The sequence below is a fragment of the Hippocampus zosterae genome, chromosome 15, assembly GCF_025434085.1.
Source record: "Hippocampus zosterae strain Florida chromosome 15, ASM2543408v3, whole genome shotgun sequence".
NCBI classification, from domain to species: Eukaryota; Metazoa; Chordata; class Actinopteri; order Syngnathiformes; family Syngnathidae; genus Hippocampus; species Hippocampus zosterae.
In genome coordinates, this window is record NC_067465.1 from 6,906,659 (window position 1) to 6,924,458 (window position 17,800).

At 46.5% G+C, this 17,800-nt stretch overlaps 2 protein-coding genes across 9 annotated transcripts; one reads left to right on the forward strand and one right to left on the reverse strand.

Moving 5' to 3' along the window:
- Positions 1-255: 255 nt before the first annotated feature.
- On the reverse strand, positions 256-8,415 carry exoc3 (exocyst complex component 3). Of its 2 annotated transcripts, none has more exons than XM_052087739.1 (16): positions 8,329-8,415; positions 7,284-7,477; positions 6,892-7,111; positions 6,526-6,698; positions 5,796-6,008; positions 5,503-5,681; positions 5,111-5,227; positions 4,208-4,325; positions 3,941-4,066; positions 3,412-3,512; positions 3,131-3,241; positions 2,233-2,374; positions 2,004-2,126; positions 1,613-1,774; positions 1,372-1,493; positions 256-908 (listed from the first exon to the last, which is right to left on the reverse strand). In XM_052087739.1, exons 2-16 carry the CDS (start codon positions 7,425-7,427, stop codon positions 704-706), a joined length of 2,256 nt encoding a protein of 751 aa, XP_051943699.1. In that variant the 5' UTR covers positions 7,428-7,477; positions 8,329-8,415; the 3' UTR covers positions 256-703. The 2 variants fall into 2 exon arrangements, with proteins under 2 accessions (XP_051943699.1, XP_051943698.1); XM_052087738.1 differs by having other exon boundaries at positions 8,216-8,383.
- A 483-nt stretch (positions 8,416-8,898) lies between these two features.
- Positions 8,899-17,782, forward strand: gad3 (glutamate decarboxylase 3). 7 transcript variants are annotated; one of them, XM_052087743.1, is made up of 16 exons: positions 8,899-9,000; positions 10,087-10,188; positions 10,288-10,394; positions 10,481-10,616; positions 10,785-10,875; positions 11,946-12,058; positions 12,664-12,779; positions 13,660-13,739; positions 14,144-14,198; positions 14,270-14,386; positions 15,041-15,105; positions 15,198-15,276; positions 15,536-15,685; positions 15,959-16,066; positions 16,176-16,281; positions 17,065-17,782. In XM_052087743.1, exons 2-16 carry the CDS (start codon positions 10,113-10,115, stop codon positions 17,502-17,504), a joined length of 1,839 nt encoding a protein of 612 aa, XP_051943703.1. In that variant the 5' UTR covers positions 8,899-9,000; positions 10,087-10,112; the 3' UTR covers positions 17,505-17,782. The 7 variants fall into 7 exon arrangements, 6 of the variants coding, with proteins under 6 accessions (XP_051943703.1, XP_051943702.1, XP_051943704.1 ...); XM_052087742.1 differs by lacking the exon at positions 8,899-9,000 and adding an exon at positions 9,031-9,496; XR_007967064.1 differs by lacking the exon at positions 8,899-9,000 and adding an exon at positions 9,032-9,496 and having other exon boundaries at positions 16,180-16,281; positions 17,065-17,203.
- Positions 17,783-17,800: the final 18 nt, after the last annotated feature.

Sequence of the window (17,800 nt, forward strand, 5' to 3'; positions counted from 1 at the left end):
ACACTAGCAGAAAGAGTGCGTTAGTTTATTTTCAAAATTTAAAACCTATTCAGCATTTTCAAATTAGATACGTTGTACTATCCAACAGAGCTATTAAAAATATCCCTCCGTTTTGGAGACCCAAGTTGAGCAGTTTCCCGGTCTACTCCACAAGAGTGAAGTGAGTCATCGACACTTGAGGAAATTACACATTTTTGTTAGTGTTGTGTTGGGAGAACGTGACATAAGAAAAAATAAATGAAAACCTCTAGCAAACATGTTTTGTATTATTTATTCCGAGCACTTGGTCAAGTCACTGACTTGGAAATAGTTTTGAGGATCAGACATTTTTGCAGACAGAACACAAACTATATGGCAGGGCTCACCAACGCGGTAGCACCTCAACCACACCCCAAGCAACTGACAACTGAATAAGGCAGATGACCATCTTTTTAGTACGACCCGATGTCAGATGGAAAGTTACCTCCTCACTTGCAAATGGAGAGAAAAAGAGCAAGGGATGGTCGGGATGGCTGTTACATTTCCAATCATTACAAATATGCAAAGAGATTTTTTTACAACGAAACATTTACAATTTTCTGGAGCACAACCAGGATCAGATGGTGATGAAAGAGCAAGTAAACAAAAGGTGCAATAACCAGAGAAGCTAGACTCTGGAGGTGAAAATCAGGTTATTTTAGGGGGGTGGATGGTAAAATTGGCTTTATTTAAGCAGCTTTGCAGTTGCCATGGAGGTCATGGTTGTCATGGTAGTCATGGTGATGGTGGGAACAGTGATGTCTTTGAAGATGGGCTGGGTGACTCCTACGTAAGATACTTTGTTCTCGCTGAGCGTTCCGATGATCATCTGGCGCATTTCCCTGCTGGCGTCGCCGCGCACCGCGAGCAGCGCCTGGATATGCTCCTCCCTAAAGGGAAAGTAAATCATACATTACGGTACAGCACACAGTACATACCGAATATAGTACAGCAATCGTGGTCGCGTAACTGGATTCCTCCTCAGCATTTAAAAGTATCAGACTGGACGGAAACACAGACGTGAAAACAATAATGAGTCGACCGCTGGCAAATGGCGATGCGGACAAACCGTTTGCAGTCTGTGACCAAATTGGTCACATTTGAGATGTGTTCTGCAGCGTGTGTACCCTCTTTTTCACTCCCGTATCGTTTTTGCTTTGCGTGTACAAAGTCTACGTTGGACTTGGACTGCACGCCGACCAGCAGACAGATTACAAATGGTGACCCCCATGAAAACAACCAAAACAAAACCAGCTCCTGCGGTGGTGTCAGGGGAGACTAATTCAGTCACTGTCCCTCTTTAAAAAAAATAAAAAAGACAACAATAGAGCAACTGAGAAGGAGCCCTGGTACCTGATGTCGGGGTACTTGGAAACCAGGGTGGTGACTTCCAGGAAGAGCAGCGTCGGGTCCGTCAGCTTGAAGACTTCGGCAATAGCCACAATGGCACCACATAGACGATCGGTGTCTTCTCCCTGCAACACAGTCATCTTTCTCGTCCGTATGTATGTATAAACCTCTGCCTTAGGTTTCACTCGTCGCCCTTTTGTCACGCATCCAAGCACTTGTGGGCTACGGCAATGTGAGAACTCACGGCGGCCAGTTTTCTGAAGAGGAACTTGAACTGATCGGCCTCTTTGATCATTCGCTCAGCCCCTTCCCTCCTCTCATCGGCGTTCTTAAAGATGATCCTCTTTTGCATCACCGCCTTAATGTAGTCGACCACAACCCTGCGAAGGGCTTCACTCGTCATTTCCTGCACACATGGCACATGGGTATTTGGAATCAAGGAAAAACAGCATCTGTACTCTCATTAGTGAGGGAACCGAAGATATACGGTAGAGCATCACCCCCGAGATCAGCGGCATCCAAACCTGTCCTTAGGTCCACATTTAGATGGTACGTTGGGGGTCGATGAGATAAAAGAAAGCGCTTCCTCAATGGAGCCTTAAAAAATAAAAAAAACACACTAATCTATCTCTTACCTGATTAAAGGGTTTCTTGATCTTGTTAAAGTCATTGAAGTAGTCCTCTACCGTCACACAGATTGTGTCCACGGCATGAGAGCCCGTCAGCCATTTCCTGGTGAGAAGCTCATTGAGGTGATGCTAGAAATGACAGGTTCACGTGGAGATGTGAGAAATGACAGGCCTTCTGCATAGGAGAATGCGGAAAGCGGACACGTTCGTCACGTGCAACTTGTCCCTTTCCTACCTCAAGGTCCAAGAAGACTTCGTCCAAGAGGAACTGACATCCCTCCTTGGCCACCTCGGTGAGTGTCTTCTCGATGGCAGCGTCGCTGTTGGTGGGCTCCGAGGACCTAGAGTACTTTCTCTTTAAACTGTTGACGGACTCTCTAGAGAACACAGTGGACATGTGGGTGACGCCATTAACCCGACCTGACGGTTGAATTGGCAAATGAGTCAACAGGAACTGCTCGTTTACGGTACAATACATCCCGATTTATAGAGCGCTTTCACAACAGCTGCGACTGTAACAAAGCTCTTAACAAAACAATTAACATAAGTTAAAATAATAAACGCGACACAAAACATAAAAACACTTGAGAGTGGTGTAATCTCAACCACTTATCTGCATACGCTTTGTTGTCAGGCATTTGGTTGGATTGCTGCTTGCATGAAATTGTGCACGACTCAACAGCTTCATAGTGCTCGCAAAAAAAGGAGAGGCTGGACTTGAGCCAGCTGCCTCAATCAGAAAGAGGCTGGACTTGGCGACGGCGCCAATTCGCCGGTCCAATTTCAAATTGCTCTCAAGTGTAAGGCCCGAGTTGAAGAGACTGTTGAGAGAAGGAGCCAGGGGGAACAAGTCCGCGGAATGGCATGTCCAAGGGCCCTGGAATTGAGCCTGGTGGAACACCATACGACAGTGCTAGGCATCACCTTGAAACCTGACTGGAAGACCCCCAAGACGTGATGTTCATACGCATATGTGCCTTGGACAAGCAGCCTGAGTCTCATATTGATAGAATTATTAAGAATAATAAGATAAGGAAACCTTTCTTTGCCTCACAAGCGGCGCTACTTCTCCTTCTTGCATACCAAAAATAATTCCGCAGCCACAATAGCGAGCTACCAAGCTTGGCACTTACTTGAATGTCTGACAATTGTTGATGATGGCGATCATGTACTGCACGTAACACTGCGGCAGCTGTCGATCTCTCAGATGTTCCTCTTTATAGCCCACGGCCTCTTCTCTGTACCTAATGCACAACAAGCACCACTGTCTTAGCATTGGGGAAATTGTTGAAGTCGCCACTTCTTTACAACATCCTGGCTATAAAAATAAAACAAAAACAACAGCATGTATTTATCCGACAACCAGCTCTGAACTGACACACAATCAGCGACGGGGTCACAATCATCAGATTACCGAATGAGGAATGAGTTCATCTGTTTCAGGCAGAGTTTGAGAACCTGCTCTTTAAAGTCCCCATCGATCTGAGCAGCTACTTGCAGGTTCTGCTCAAACATCTGACAAAGCACAGAGCGATGACACACAGCCAAAAAAGGGGGTGGGTTAGACAAATATTACTGGTAAAAAAAGAAAGCAATCCAAAAAGCTGCTTCCATTTCCTGTGCAGCCCCTGAGTTCTTGTTATTTTTTGTTGTTGTTCTTTTGCAGAGGCCGGAAATAACCAATGTCACTGCGTCTTTTTTTTTTCAACTTTTGCCACAATGACACATAGCTGAGTTGTTGACATGTGTTATCTTTGACGAATATTCAACAATGCGTAGTACGTACAAAAGTCCGACAGAGAAATGCTATGCAATCTTATGTTCAAGAGATGTCATTTGGAATTTTTATCCTGGCGATGGAGGGCACGAGAGGATGAGAAAGCATTCGGCACGCTCATATTCTTGAGGTACGGGATGTGTGCAAGAATGTGCCCGAGCGGTACCTGAAAGACAATGGCGGGCAGCGTAGTTTGGTAGTAGCCATCCTGATCGGCTTCAGGCTCCGTTTCTTTCTGCCAGTCCTTTTTGTCCGTTTCCAGAGCTTTCCTCAGCCAGCCGGTAATATTTGACTGGGGACACAGAGAGGAGCACGTGCATTGCCATTCAAGAGGCATTTGACCTAAGTGCAATGATTCATCATTTGGAATCAACAGACTGTCGGTAGCTGAGAAAAGAACGAGAGGAGGGGGAAAATAAAGGCGCTTGCTTACTGTGAAAGTCTGTACATATTTGCTGAGTAGGTCATCCACCACATCCTGAGGTAGCAGCGCCTCGACCTGGTTGATGTCACACTCGGCGATGAGCTCCGGATGGCCCATCATCTCGGCGCTACCAAACGCACACAGGAGCACAATGGTCGATTAAATCCGGCAGGGCGGCGATTCCGAGCACTCCGGCGGCCGGATGAACGCTGGGGTGAGTACCAATTGCACAGTCTCTCGCAAAGCGAGCGGAATATGCCGGCGGGATGGGATGCTTTCCCTTTTGAGTAAATAACTGCAGTATACATTGGAGAGCATGCGCGGCTTCTTTGGGGACTCTTTCGTACGGAGGAAATGTTGAAGGTCTTGGCTGAATAGGCCAAGCGTTGCATTGGTCGTGATGCGATTTACAGTCAATACTCGACAAAATGAAACTTCAAAATAGTCTCGGTTGACGAGATGTCTTTTCCGCGACGGGCAAACGCAACTTCTATTCTTGTCGGACAGAGCATGAAAAGTGCTTTTCGAAAAACGCCCACGAGACTTAACAGTCAATCGGCTCACGGGATAAATCCGCTCGCGCTGCCATTGGTCGATGTCGCGCTGGGAACCGATCATGCGTACAGGCGTGGACAAAACCTCTCAGTCATTCACCATTGTTTTTCTGAATACAGAACTTAAAAAAACGTGATGTACTGAAGCCGCGATAAACGAAGCGTGATGTAGCAAGGGATCACTGTATTTCTCCCATCCATTTTTTTTTCATCAACTAAAACGTAGCAAAAATAATGCATCAAAGCATAGCTGAGGCAAGAACTGCATAAAACCTGATCTAAATGTAAAATGAAGTCCATCCCCCGAAAATGCGATGAGTTGAGGGGTAAACATCCCATCATGCGACATGGACAGTACCTCTTGTAGGTATTGAGGACCCAGGTTAACATGGACACTATCTCATTGGCCTCCAAGTCCTCAGATGCCAGTTCTTGGACACGAGTAGAAACAGCATTGTGGTAAAGGCTGAAGAACCTGAAAGAAACAGACATGCCGCTTTCTAGCAAAGAACAATAGCAGATTCCGGTCCAGCCGAGTGGCTTTGATTTGCCTTCCCGGCAAGCTTAGCGGTGATCCGTGTCCTCTTTCCAAAATGTGAAAGCCTGGCAGACTATTTGATTCCAGTGGAAAGAGCCCCCCCCTGTCCCCCCCCACCCAAAAAAAGGTTTATGCCACTCAACCTGGAGGAATGTTTCTATGTTGCAGACACCAGGAAGTGAGATGTGAGGAGGAAAACGTTGACGCTATACCTGTTGAAGGTGTCGTAATGTGGCGGGAAGCACTGAACCATGAGGTTCTTGACAATAATGAGGTCGTCCAAAACATATTTCCTCGTTATCTCCAGAAGTCGAACAAGCCACATTTTATCAGCCTCTCTCGTCACCGACTGCGTGCCCTCGATGCGGGTACTGACGGTGCCCTCCAAAACCTGCGCCAGACAATAGCTTTGGAGGAACAAAGCTTGGGCACACTGCAAGCGCAAACGCTCTCCTCGTGGGAGGCGAGCAGAGGAATCGTTTGAAGAAATCATTCTTTTTCTCACCTCAAACATTTTGTCGTTCCATTTTTTGGGTCGTCCGGGCGGGATGAAGCCCGTCTGCTTTTTACGGTCAACCATGCGCCGGTCGATTTTCTCCTCGCGCTCAATGATACGAACCACTGACACTAACATGGTGGGGTCACGGCGGACAGTAGCCATAGCCCTCTGCAGAACCATCCACAACTGCTTGGCAAGCTCATCCGAGAGCCGCTGAACCTGGGAAGGAAAGCACCGATTGGAAAGAGACGCTCAGATTCAAACTGCCTTGTGCTAACCCCTCAATCGCTGCAATATCAATGACATTCAAGTGGAACTGGATTGTCCGCCACCTAAAAACAAACGACACTACCCAAGAGACGTGTTCATCTCCCCCCCCAGAATGAGATTATGAATGAGTCACAAGTATATTCAAAAACTAACAAAAGGAACAGGACGTATCCAATTTCCCGATACGCCATACTCATTTTCCGTTGGCCTGTCAATAGCATTTCCCATCCACTGCTAGTGTGAGCACTAAAACAAAGGACAGCGCGTGGGTTATATTTATTAAATATTGCATGCAAGTAATTCTTGTCACTGTGTGATAGCAAATCGCAAGTAGGCTGTGATTTAAAAAAAAAAGGAGCTTCAAACAGGCTCCGAGAGGGAAGGATAACAGACTGCGCGCATCGCTGGGCATTCGGGATGCGTTCGCGGCATCCGAATTGACATACAAACCAGTGTTCAAACTCACATCTTCAAAATAGATGGAAATAAGATGCATGTCGCTGGTGTTCTTGCTGTCCATACGATATTGCTCATACATGAGGTCATCTCGGGAGCTCTCCAGCTCCATCAGCTTCCTGTGGGCCTGAAGCAGCTGCGCCTGCTCGATCAGCTGCTGGGTCTCTTCCACAATCTCCGGGACTAAGCCAAGAGAAGAGTTTGGACAGCGGTCACACCAGATGACAACGTCTCAAAGCGTATCATGAACGAAATATGGTGCGCGCGCGCAGGTTCTGGATGAGAGACAGACAAGGTGAGATCAGGGAGACATCTATTGATCTGCTCCTGAAGTATCCTGATCCAACTTCAACCGCTCACTTGCCGCCGGACCTACCTGAGAAAATGTTCTTCAGGTTTTCCACAGCGGAGGCCAGTTGACTATGTTGAACCACCGCATCTTTGACATCTTTCAGGTTCTCTATGGTGTTGATGCTCTGCCTCCAGTCCTTGCTCACATCGGCCAGCGAGCTCTGGATGTCCTTCACGTCAAGCAAGGCGCTGTGCAGCTGAGTAAGTCCGGTGCGGACACCGTCCAGCTGAGACTGTATAGCTGCCTAAAAATAGTGAACAGAACCCTGAAGCGCAACATCGCTCATGTCAAAAAACACCAGAAGCACTCAAGTGGCACGTTTCTATGGGATTCTAGAAGATTTTGCCGGGCTTTTTACACCCCCAAAATGGTCGCCGATGAAAAGGGCAAGTGACAACTGTAAATAATGTCATCACCTTAAGCCTCGCTTCGACGGAGGCTTTCTTTCTGGCTTCTCTTCTTCTGTACTGCTCCACTTTGTCCAACTGGTCAGATCTCTGCAGCATTCCAGCCACGCGCTGCACCGCTGTGGCAACTGCTTCACGGCTCGTCTCCTCCATTCCAATGCTCAGCAGTACAATGCTGTGTCCATTGGTTTCATGCAATCACGCTTCGGGGGAGTGAAAGCAGATATAGTCACTACATTAGTATCCTAAAAACTGCAAAACTGTGCTTTCGAACAGGCGTGACCAACAAGTTGCTCGCCGAGGCCACTATTGTTAATTCTTGATGACATATAATTAAAAGTCAGTGAAGCAACTTTCTTTCGATGATGCTCCAACTGGCAGCCCTTCGCATAAATCACTACGCAAGTAGTGGCTCTCAGTTTCAAAAAGGTTCGTGACCGCTGCTTTACACACTCCGCCATTACAGTAAATAAAGAATTCAGTATTCTAACGTGACTGACGTTTGCTGCTATTTTCCTAAACTGCATTTTTTTCTTTTTTGATGCAGATGGTGAATCTGATAGCAAACTGTTGAGCGCAAGACACAATGGATTATTTCCAAACATATTTTAATTATTTTGACATGACTAGAATACGACCCTAACCAGAGACATTTTCTCAATGATATTATTCGACTATGTCGAGCGACAGCCGAGAAAATAATTCTAATTGTTCACGCTTATTGACGTATGTTTGTTTTTTTAACCGTCACAAGCACTAATACAGCAAATGTTACGTTGCTGTCTATTTCTTCGACATGCCTTTAGGTTGTACGCTGTGGTAGAGTTGTAAGCATATTGACGTTTAGGCTTTTCAAAGAAGATGCTAAGCTAGCTGCCAACGTAAAAAGACGAGACACAGGTGTTATGAACTGCTCCGAATGGGGAAAAAAACACTCTTACGTTGTGGTCCACATAATCCAATGCTGACAAAACTAACAGGGCCTATCCTCGCAAATAACGTCTAAATGAAAAATGAAGTACAGTACTATGTTATGTTATTGGACCCCTCTTACTTCCTTGTTTGTCTCCAACTACCATTGGCACTTCCGACTTTCTTTAATTCTTCTGCTGCGACCAACCGGTATCTGACATCAGTATTTCTCTTGACTGCCACCCAGCGGCTCTTCTCAACGACCACGCTACAAATTCTTACATTGATTGATCTAACGCCAAGTATGGTCATCTTACATCATGTTCATTCTCCAATTCTTTCTTGTAGCTTATTCCCCCCGTTGCCCCCTATTTTTCAAAATCTATTCTCATGCTTTCCCCATAATGTATTTTATTTGATACATTGTTCTATTCTTTAGAGTACAGTACTGTAGTACTAGCTATCCCCGTAGGTTCACCACAACACATAACCTGTTTCCTTTGGGTATATCGTTCAAAGTTTTCAGTTGTAAATCATGACAATGACATCTGCTTTCGACGTGCGCGTTTTCTACACTTAATTAACACGATAACCGAAAACCGTTCCAATTAAGGTTGACACCATCGCGGAGTGGGGCCCCGCCCTCTTCACTGAATTCAGGCAAGTGAATTGCAACAGCATCAGTTCCTCACTCTGTCACAATTTTCTTTGGTCTTGAAGTAGCCACCTTTCTTTCAGTTCAAAGCAAAGTCATGACAGACTGTGCCTCTGATGACTCATTCTTAAGGACCAAAATCAATTGTGGCCAATTCAGGTGAGTCATTAATGCACAAAAATGTTGCTAGAATCATTGACAAGAATATTTAACCTTGAAAACAAAAACAAACCACCTGTCCCCGTTGATCCGCATGGGAATCCTTTGATCCCTCTGAGCTTGTTAGTTTTAGTTAGTTCACGTACGCATACTGTATGTATGTACCGTGAGAAGGGCGTGAGCCGCCCTTGTATGGTGAGCCCCAGCTCTCCCCTCCCCTCCCTTGGCGTGCCGTGCTTATTGCTGCTCTCTGCGACTCCGAAGTGACACAACACCCAGACCCCCTTGACGTCTCACTCCAGTTCACAGCATTTGTCCGAGAAGAATAACGACGACCGACCGGACTCAACCGTAGGCCAAGTTCTTTCAAGAAAAGTCACCGTGTCACTGACGTGACTCTCACCTACCCTTTTTTTTTTTTAAACACCGAAGCTTGCGTGTCCCTTCATTTTGAACCCCGACATTCATTCCGATATGGATTTCTTAAAGCCGCCAGGTAAGTGTCATTAGATGACTCGATAGGAATGTTGACGCTGCACGATGGCGGCTGAGATTTTAAAACGATATATTGAAACCGCATTTCGCCAAGCATTTAGAATGGTTGAATACGGATGAAATGGATGCTCACTCATCAGATCGTGTTGAAAGGTTGAAATGAATACCGTAGACCGAATATTCAAAGCAGGGCAGAAATGTGGAGCTTAATAACTGTTTGGCCAGGAACAAATACAACTGGATATTGTCTCAGCGGAGAATGACAGCCAAATAGGAGCAAAACGTCAGAAAAATGTCAAAACAGTCAAAACCTATGAGAGATGCGTCCAGGTTGAGATTTGGCAGACAGATCAACAGAGCTCAATGGACTGATAGAGAGATAAGCGATAGATGCGATTGTCACCGTGAAACTTCAAAAGTCATGCGGTCGCTCTCTATAATAAGACATTTGAATATTAGGCAAATAGTTGCGGACATCCCGGCCACAGGGATGTCCTTGGAGTGTCCTTACGAATGACACCCGCTCGACTTTAGGTTGCCTTCATGTTCATGAAGATCGGTCACTTATCTTGAATGTTCGGCTTTTTCCAGACAGCGTCACGGGCAAAGCGACCAAAATGGACAAGCGCCCCGAGGACTCACTCCGAGAAAATAAACACACTCCGACCGATTTCGGCGACATATACTGCAAAGGTGACGGTTGATCGAAGCAATCCGTCAATAGTCAGCGCCCGGAGAGCCGCGTTGGTTGTGCAAAATGTTGTTCTTACGTGCACGTGTCTCCGCAAATAGACCTTCTGCCAACCTCAGGAGGAGAAGGAATGACGAGGGAATTTCTGCAGGAGATCGTCAACATATTGATGAATTACATCTGCAAGTCCTATCAGAGAAATTCCAAGGTAGTACACTCTTCTCCCTACGGAGGGGGGGGGGGCGCGTTAAGGGACAATTGAATGAAAGCGAAGCACTGCCAATTGTGTTTCAGGTTTTGGATTTTCACCACCCTCACCAACTCAAAGAGGGACTGGAAGGCTTTAGTCTGGACCTGCCTGAAAAACCAGACACCCTTGAGCAAATATTAGTGGATTGTCGAGACACGCTGAAATACGGGGTCAATACAGGTGCGCTTTTGTCTCATGTTTGCCCGAGCGGTGCCGGAAGCATATTGTCTCTTTTCGAACCGTTTCAGTTGCGCACAGAACGGAAAGTTCACTGGATCAACGTGGATTTCTCGCATCGATGGAAAACGTTTTCGGGCCTATGTACAGTTTGCGCTTCTCCCTTTCCAGGCCATCCTCGCTTCTTCAATCAACTGTTTGCCGGGCTGGATGTGATGGGTGTTGCTGGCGAATGGCTGACATCGATCGCCAACACCAACATGTAAGATTCTTTGGACACTCGGGTTACCTGCAGTAGTAACGAGGCTTTACTCGGCTTCAGGGTAAAAGGCTTTGCGCCATACCAATTTTCAATTGCAAGAAAAATAACGAGTAAGGATATCAGCTATCGGAATCGGGCCGACACTGGCCTGATCTTAGCCTACGGCTTTCTCTTGGAAACTGCCGCGAACAGCCACCGTTACTGAAGGCAAAAAAAATTCCGACATCCAGTAAGTCCTCCGGGGCGGCCCGGTAGTCCAGTGGTTAGCACGTCGGCTTCACAGTGCAGAGGTGCCGGGTTCGATTCCAGCTCTGGCCTCCCTGTGTGGAGTTTGCATGTTCTCCCCGGGCCTGCGTGGGTTTTCTCGGGGTACTCCAGTTTCCTCCCACATTCCAAAAACATGCGTGGCAGGCTGATTGAACACTCTAAATTGTCCCTAGGTGTGAGTGTGAGCGTGATTGGTTGTTCGTCTATGTGTGCCCTGCGATTGGCTGGCAACCGATTCAGGGTGTCCCCCGCCTACTGCCCGGAGACAGCTGGGATAGGCTCCAGCACCCCCCGCGACCCTAGTGAGGAACAAGCGGCTCGGAAGATGAATGAATGAATGAGTAAGTCCTCCTCTGCAGTCGTCGGTTCGATGCTGCAGCAGTTTGGCACATCGTCGGACCATCAATGACATTTTATACATCTCAACTCACTTCAACAGCTCAGAGGGCAAAGTTGGGGGACGGGTCATTTCAAAAGTTGAAAACAAGTAGAATAGGATCTTCAAAAGAACTCAGTAGCCAGTGAAGGGATGCGAGCAGCAGCATTATGGGCCAACTGGAGATGCTTGATGGAGGATCGGCTGACAGGAAATTGGATTGGAACTTTGTCAATAGAGTTGTTAGCAGATCCCAAAGAGCCCATTGAGCATTCTGCACACTCACAACAGTGGTAAAACAATGGGTCCGCATGCTTTTTCTTCCAAATGAACGACCATATTACAATTAGCGTGACAATATTTTTTTATCTTGAAGAAAATTGTGCATATTATATGTACTATACTCATAAAAGCACGTTCGCTCTAGGTTTACATATGAGGTGTCTCCCGTCTTCACCCTGATGGAGGAAGTTCTACTCAAGAAGATGCATAGCATTGTAAGATGGTCTGATGACGAAGGAGATGGGATCTTCTCACCAGGTAAGGTCGCAGGAGGATCCCTTCTGTTGCGAAATGCAAACAGAAAGTTCTCGTGACACCAATTGACCAAAGCAAGGCAATGCAAGAAACCCGTTGAAGCGTTTGAACACGTAGCACCCGAGTGATCAAGCGGAAAGCAGGAAAATGCGAGCTCCTCACGTAATCGTTCACGGTTTTGTCGCTAATTGCTAGCCACCGGATGGAAGCGGCGACCAATCGTGGAGTCTTTTGAGCAGTCCCGTTCGCAAGCAGCAATGATGCTCACGCCCTATGTAGGATCATGGCTGAAAAATGATTCTGTTTACATTATAAGGTGTATTTTTAATTCCGGATGGGTCCATTTGTTCAAAGTTCACTGTGTTATTTTATCCGACCTTTGTTGTGCAGTCGAATAACACATTTTCAAATGGATGAAAATAAAATCGATGTTCATAAAATGTTGTCACCGGTAGCAATGCTTTAAATCCGGCAATTTAAAAGCAACGGGGGAACAAAAGGTTGTCGGTCCGGGAAAACAGCAAATACTTGTGGTCCGTGACACAAAAAAAGGTTGGGCACCAATCCTTTTTTTTATTTTTGGTCTTTCTTTCTTCTTTCTCCTGAAGGAGGCACAATGTCCAACCTTTACAGTATGCTGGTGGCAAGATATTACTTCTACCCAGAAGTGAAGACAAGAGGAATGGGAGCTCTGCCTCACTTGGCCCTCTTCACTTCTGAACATGTAATCATACTCTCTGTCGCCAAAATATGTCGCGCTACTACTCAAGCGGGGAGAAAACAAGCTCTATTCATTCTTTAAATTACAAACATCTATACAAATAAGAATCGAATTGTGTATATACTCTGCATGCATTTCACCACACACACAGGCCACGGGTGTCAAACTCCGGTCCTCGAAGGTTCTCTTCCCGTTGCAAATGAACAGGATGGCCGTGGGGCTTCTGCGGAGCGTCCCGATCATTCGAATCAGGTGCGTGGCAAAAGGGCGAGATGGAAAACATGCAGGAAAACGGCCCCCGAGGACCGACCGGAGTTTGACACCCGTGCACGAGGCCCATGTCGGTCGGCCTGAAATCCCGACGGACATTCCATCGGCGCGCCTCTGCCGATACCTTTGCCTGCAAATACGCCTTAAGACGTAAAGCAGCACCTTTCCCCAAATTTCTTTGGCAAGTCAATTATTATCTTGATACACAGCAGGAAGCCAGAACCCTTTTGGTCCAAAGTCTGCGCCTTGTTTTTGTTTGCATGTTAATGATTCACTTCATTTTTAACTAACGAAGGCATATTTCTTGAAAAGACTGTAGTAAACACAAGAATTTTAGAAGAGGCAAAGCTTTTCTTTATTATGCTGTGTATAAAAAAAAACAAAACACACAAAAAAAAACACTCAACCTAACTGGTTTTCTAAAGAGGAATATCAAAGATGCATTCTTTCATTTGCCTTTTGTGTTAGGTTTCTTTTGACATTTGGATGCTCTGGGTCTTTTGTTCGCCGAAGCAAATCAAAAATGGTTTCTTTCCGCCGCACGAAACCTGAAGCAAGTCGGTGGCGACAACGGGCACCTGAAAACGAACGTCTGTTGCTTCTGTCTCGACAGAGTCACTATTCAGTCAAGAAGTCTGCCGCCGTGCTTGGACTGGGCATCGACAACGTCTTCATCGTGAAATGTGATGAAAGGTACGGGAACCGCAGGTGGGCGCGTTTGTGCTTCGACTATCACGGAGTTGGCGGGCGGAGCGTGTTTGCTCACCTGTTCTTTGTGTACGCTTGCGAACATTCGGGATTTATTCGCAGCTGGTCGATCAAACCTATTGTTGAATTGACGGCAGCCTCAATAAGCGAGCTGAACGAGAGCCCGTGAGATGGTGGAGGTGGTCAACGAGTGGCGTGCATGTGAGACGACGCTGCCTTGTTTTTCTTTTTTGGGGAGGGATCCCATCAGATGATTGGTTGTTCAATTGTCACGTTTGAATAGTCACCGATTCCTTTGCATATATTGCTCGACCGGGAACGCTATCGGGATCGATGTGACGTAGGTAGCGTATCTACAGAAATGCGACTTCTGCTTTGGGGCTTTTCAGAGGGAAAATGATTCCAGAAGAGCTCGAGGCTTCCATTCTTGCGGCTGAAGAAAAGGTCAGTGTGAAAAAGCCCACCTGTGAAAGAAGATGAAAGCTGGTCCCTACTTGTGAATGTTCTTCTTCCAGAACATGGTTCCATTCTATGTGAATGCAACAGCAGGCACGACCTTGTATGGAGCTTTTGATCCTCTCCACGCCATTGCGGACATCTGTCAGAGACACACTCTATGGATGCATGTGGACGTAGGAGTCTCCCTCTCTCTCTCTTTGTTTAAAATGCTAGAACAACATCAAAATCATAACATGAAATCTGGCAGCCCAAGTACATCTGCCACCTACGCCTGACCTTCCGGCACGACCGCTCGGCGACCTGCTGCCGCTCGTACGTGCTCAGTCACAGTTTCGAGCCACTAGAGAAAGTGGCGATCCCTCGGAATCACTGTAGAAATCAAACACACTCATCTTCCGAGTATTTCCAATCGCGAGTCGGTAGGGCCGGTTTGCCACAAGGACACACGATACCCGATCTCCAGACCATATCATCCAAAAGCGGAGATCTTGCGGTTCCTTTAGCCATAAATGCACTTTGCGCTCGTCGATCTCCCGCAGGGAATCCGGCAAGTCCTTCCGCACGGGTGTGGTCCACCCGCTCCATTGCAGAAATTGAATACCTTAAGGAAAGGAGCCGCTCGGATTGGCCGGGAGTCGCCTGCCTTCCCTCCCACAACGGCGCAAACTCCCCCCTTCTCCGTATCGTCCATCGATAACACTGAAAACCCGACCCATGGGCAGGGTTAGCTTGTGCTCGGCGCTCATGACCCGAACGGGGTTCATAGGCTCTCCGACCTGCACTTCTGCATTTGGCGAGCGCCGGCTGTTATTTGTCTGTCCTTGCAGGCGTCATGGGGCGGAGGTTTACTTTTGTCCGACCGACACAGGATGAAGCTCCAGGGCATTGAAAGGTGCATGCACGTTTTTTTTTTTCGAGGAAGTCCCGTAATGGGACTGTTGTTGACGCCGTCGAGGAAACAAATGGCTTTTTTTTTTTCTCCAGAGCGTGGTCAGTAACGTGGAACCCTCACAAGATGATGGGTGTTCCCCTGCAGTGCTCAGTGATACTGATCAAGAAGAAAGTAAGATACTTTTTGCATGCGTTGTCGCTTTGTAAATACCGACAGGATTTGGCACATGCCGAGGCATTTATTTGCAGGGGATTCTCAACTGATAAGAAAATGGATGGTCTGATTCTCCTAAGAATGTGAAAATTCTCCATACGGTCTAGACTTGTTTTGTTTTGGTTTGTTTGTTTTTCTTACCTTCTGTGACCAGTGCGAGACATCTCCGCAGTTGAATCCAAATGTTGCTCAATCAACGTCTCGTACTTGTCCACAGGGCCTCTTGCAAAAATGCAACGAATTGGGCGCGCCGTACCTTTTCCAGAAAGACAAATGCTATGATGTGAGCTACGATACCGGAGACAAGAGCATCCAGTGTGGCAGACACGTGGATGTCTTCAAACTCTGGCTCATGTGGAAGGCAAAGGTACCAAGCGATGTGATTCACATGTTGTCAATCGGCCTTGCAAAAAAACAAATATGAGCAAAAAGCTAAACCCCAAAGATGCCGATATTTGGCTTTTTAAAGATCTTCATTCTCATGAATGACTGACATCTTTCTTGAGTTCATAATAATATGATTTTTTTCTGATCAGACACAAACTTTTCCTAGGAATGTTATGAAGTCATTCTCCACCATAAAAAAATTAAATTAAAAACATCACAACCCCCCCCTCCCCCGCACTCCTTCTTGCTCCAGGGCACCGAGGGCTTCGGAGCTCAGGTCAACAAGTGCTTGGGAAACGCCAAGTATTTATATGATCTGCTGCAGAGGAGGAAAGACTTTGAACTCGTCGTCAAAAACAAAGTAAGCTTGGTTTTCATGAAACTTTTCCTCCATGTGTTTGACAAAGTAGCGGCTTCAAAAATCACGCAGTGGCCCCCCCCGGCACACTTGTCGTCTGCTTTTCACACAGCCAGAGCACAGCAACGTGTGTTTCTGGTACATTCCTCCAAGTCTGAGAGGCATGCCACCGGGTACCGACCGAGACAAGAAACTCCATCAGGTCTGTCCAGATCAAGGTTATTATTGGAACGAAAACTCAAATTGGAGAAAAAAATTGTTTTTTTTTCTTCATTGACGAAATAGAAATGACAATATCGTTTGAAAAACACGACTGGCTCAAAAATAACGAAAAACGAACGATGATCGTAGCGCGGATATCCTTTGTTTGCGTCTTTGTCAACTTTTTGTGATCATTTCAAGAGTTAGAAGACGGACGGCGCCAGTTTACAAGCGTACGGCAACACGAGCTCCAAAGCGATGTGATGCGTTGAAGAAGAGGTCTGATGGGTAGAAAACACAAATAAAACGAGAGCAAAATGGCGGAAATTGGGACCAAGCGGCAGAAAACCGTCTGGGATTATTTCGATGATGAGTGCGTGTCGGACAGAAGCAAATAAATTGTCGCCGCCACAGGTGTCATGTACGGCATATTGCTTACGGGGAATCGAAAAGGACATCTGAAAAGTACTCACAAGAACGTCCATCTCCCCGTTAGCGAGTTAAGATGCCAGCCAGGCAAAGAGACCACCGTGACTGCAATTCCACCGGCCACCAAGCTAAAAAAAACAGCGCACCACATTATGACAAACTCATAAAAAGTCAACTTAAAGTAAGCATTTTGCCCCCAAACTGAAAAGGAATCAAAACAAATCCATTCGAAACACCGCCTGAATGAGAAATAAAAAGTCAAAAAGGGCATGAAAATCCCAAACGACAACAACCCCGGTCCAGATGAGAGCACAAATGTCCCAGCGCCCTTCAATGCCGCGTGATTTTTCCATTCCTCTTGATTGTGCCAGGTCGCCCCTCAGATCAAAGGACGGCTGATGGAAAAGGGATCCGTTCTGATCGGTTATCAGCCGACGAGGACCAAGGTCAACTTCTTCCGATGCGTGTTTGTCAACCCAGCGACGCAGCCCGAGGACATCGATTTCCTGCTGGAGGAGATCGCCCTCCTGGGGCACGACTTATGATGGAGCGGTCGGTCTGGCTTTTGTTTGGATGGCAAGTGCTACAGTCTGCACCGCGTTGCTGCCGAGTCCGAGTACAGCTTACGGTTGCGATCGCGCCTCCAAACTACGCACCTGCCCCCGCTGCGGACACTGGAGCTCGCCGGCAAGATTGTGGCCCGACGGGACGACTGGGAAAACGGAAAATGCCGTTTCGTGCGGTGGCCTACGGCGAGCTTGCATTCTTCAACCACTGCAAATACTGCGCGCATAGAGTTCGGCTTCGGTAGATTCGACAGAAACGTTTCTTTTTAGAAGTTGTTAATTTTTCTGAAGTGTAAATATCTTACACCTTTTCTGTGTGCGTTTTGCGAAATGCAAATACGTTTCAGCTTGTGTTTGTAAAAAAAATGTTTCGGCTTATGTTTGTTTTCTGAGATGCATTTCTGTCAATGTAAAAAAAAGTCTTTCACAGTTTGTCGTTTTGTTTTGCTCTTCACCTGTACGGTAATTGGTAAAACAATGCATTTACCATTTTGAAAATAAATAAAAATCAAAATGCCATCATTTCTAAAAGTGGTACCCG

Coding starts and splice junctions, on each gene's coding strand:
- gad3 (XM_052087742.1), top strand. CDS start 9,475: ATGGATTTCTTAAAGCCGCCAG. Junction 12,059..12,663: donor AGATGGGATCTTCTCACCAG/GTAAGGTCGCAG, acceptor TTTCTCCTGAAG/GAGGCACAATGTCCAACCTT. Junction 15,106..15,197: donor AAGCTCCAGGGCATTGAAAG/GTGCATGCACGT, acceptor TTTTTTCTCCAG/AGCGTGGTCAGTAACGTGGA.
- exoc3 (XM_052087739.1), bottom strand. CDS start 7,427: ATGGAGGAGACGAGCCGTGAAGCAGTTGCCACAGCGGTGCAGCGCGTG. Junction 6,699..6,891: donor CCTGAAGAACATTTTCTCAG/GTAGGTCCGGCG, acceptor CTCTTGGCTTAG/TCCCGGAGATTGTGGAAGAG. Junction 4,067..4,207: donor AATATGTACAGACTTTCACA/GTAAGCAAGCGC, acceptor CTGTGTCCCCAG/TCAAATATTACCGGCTGGCT.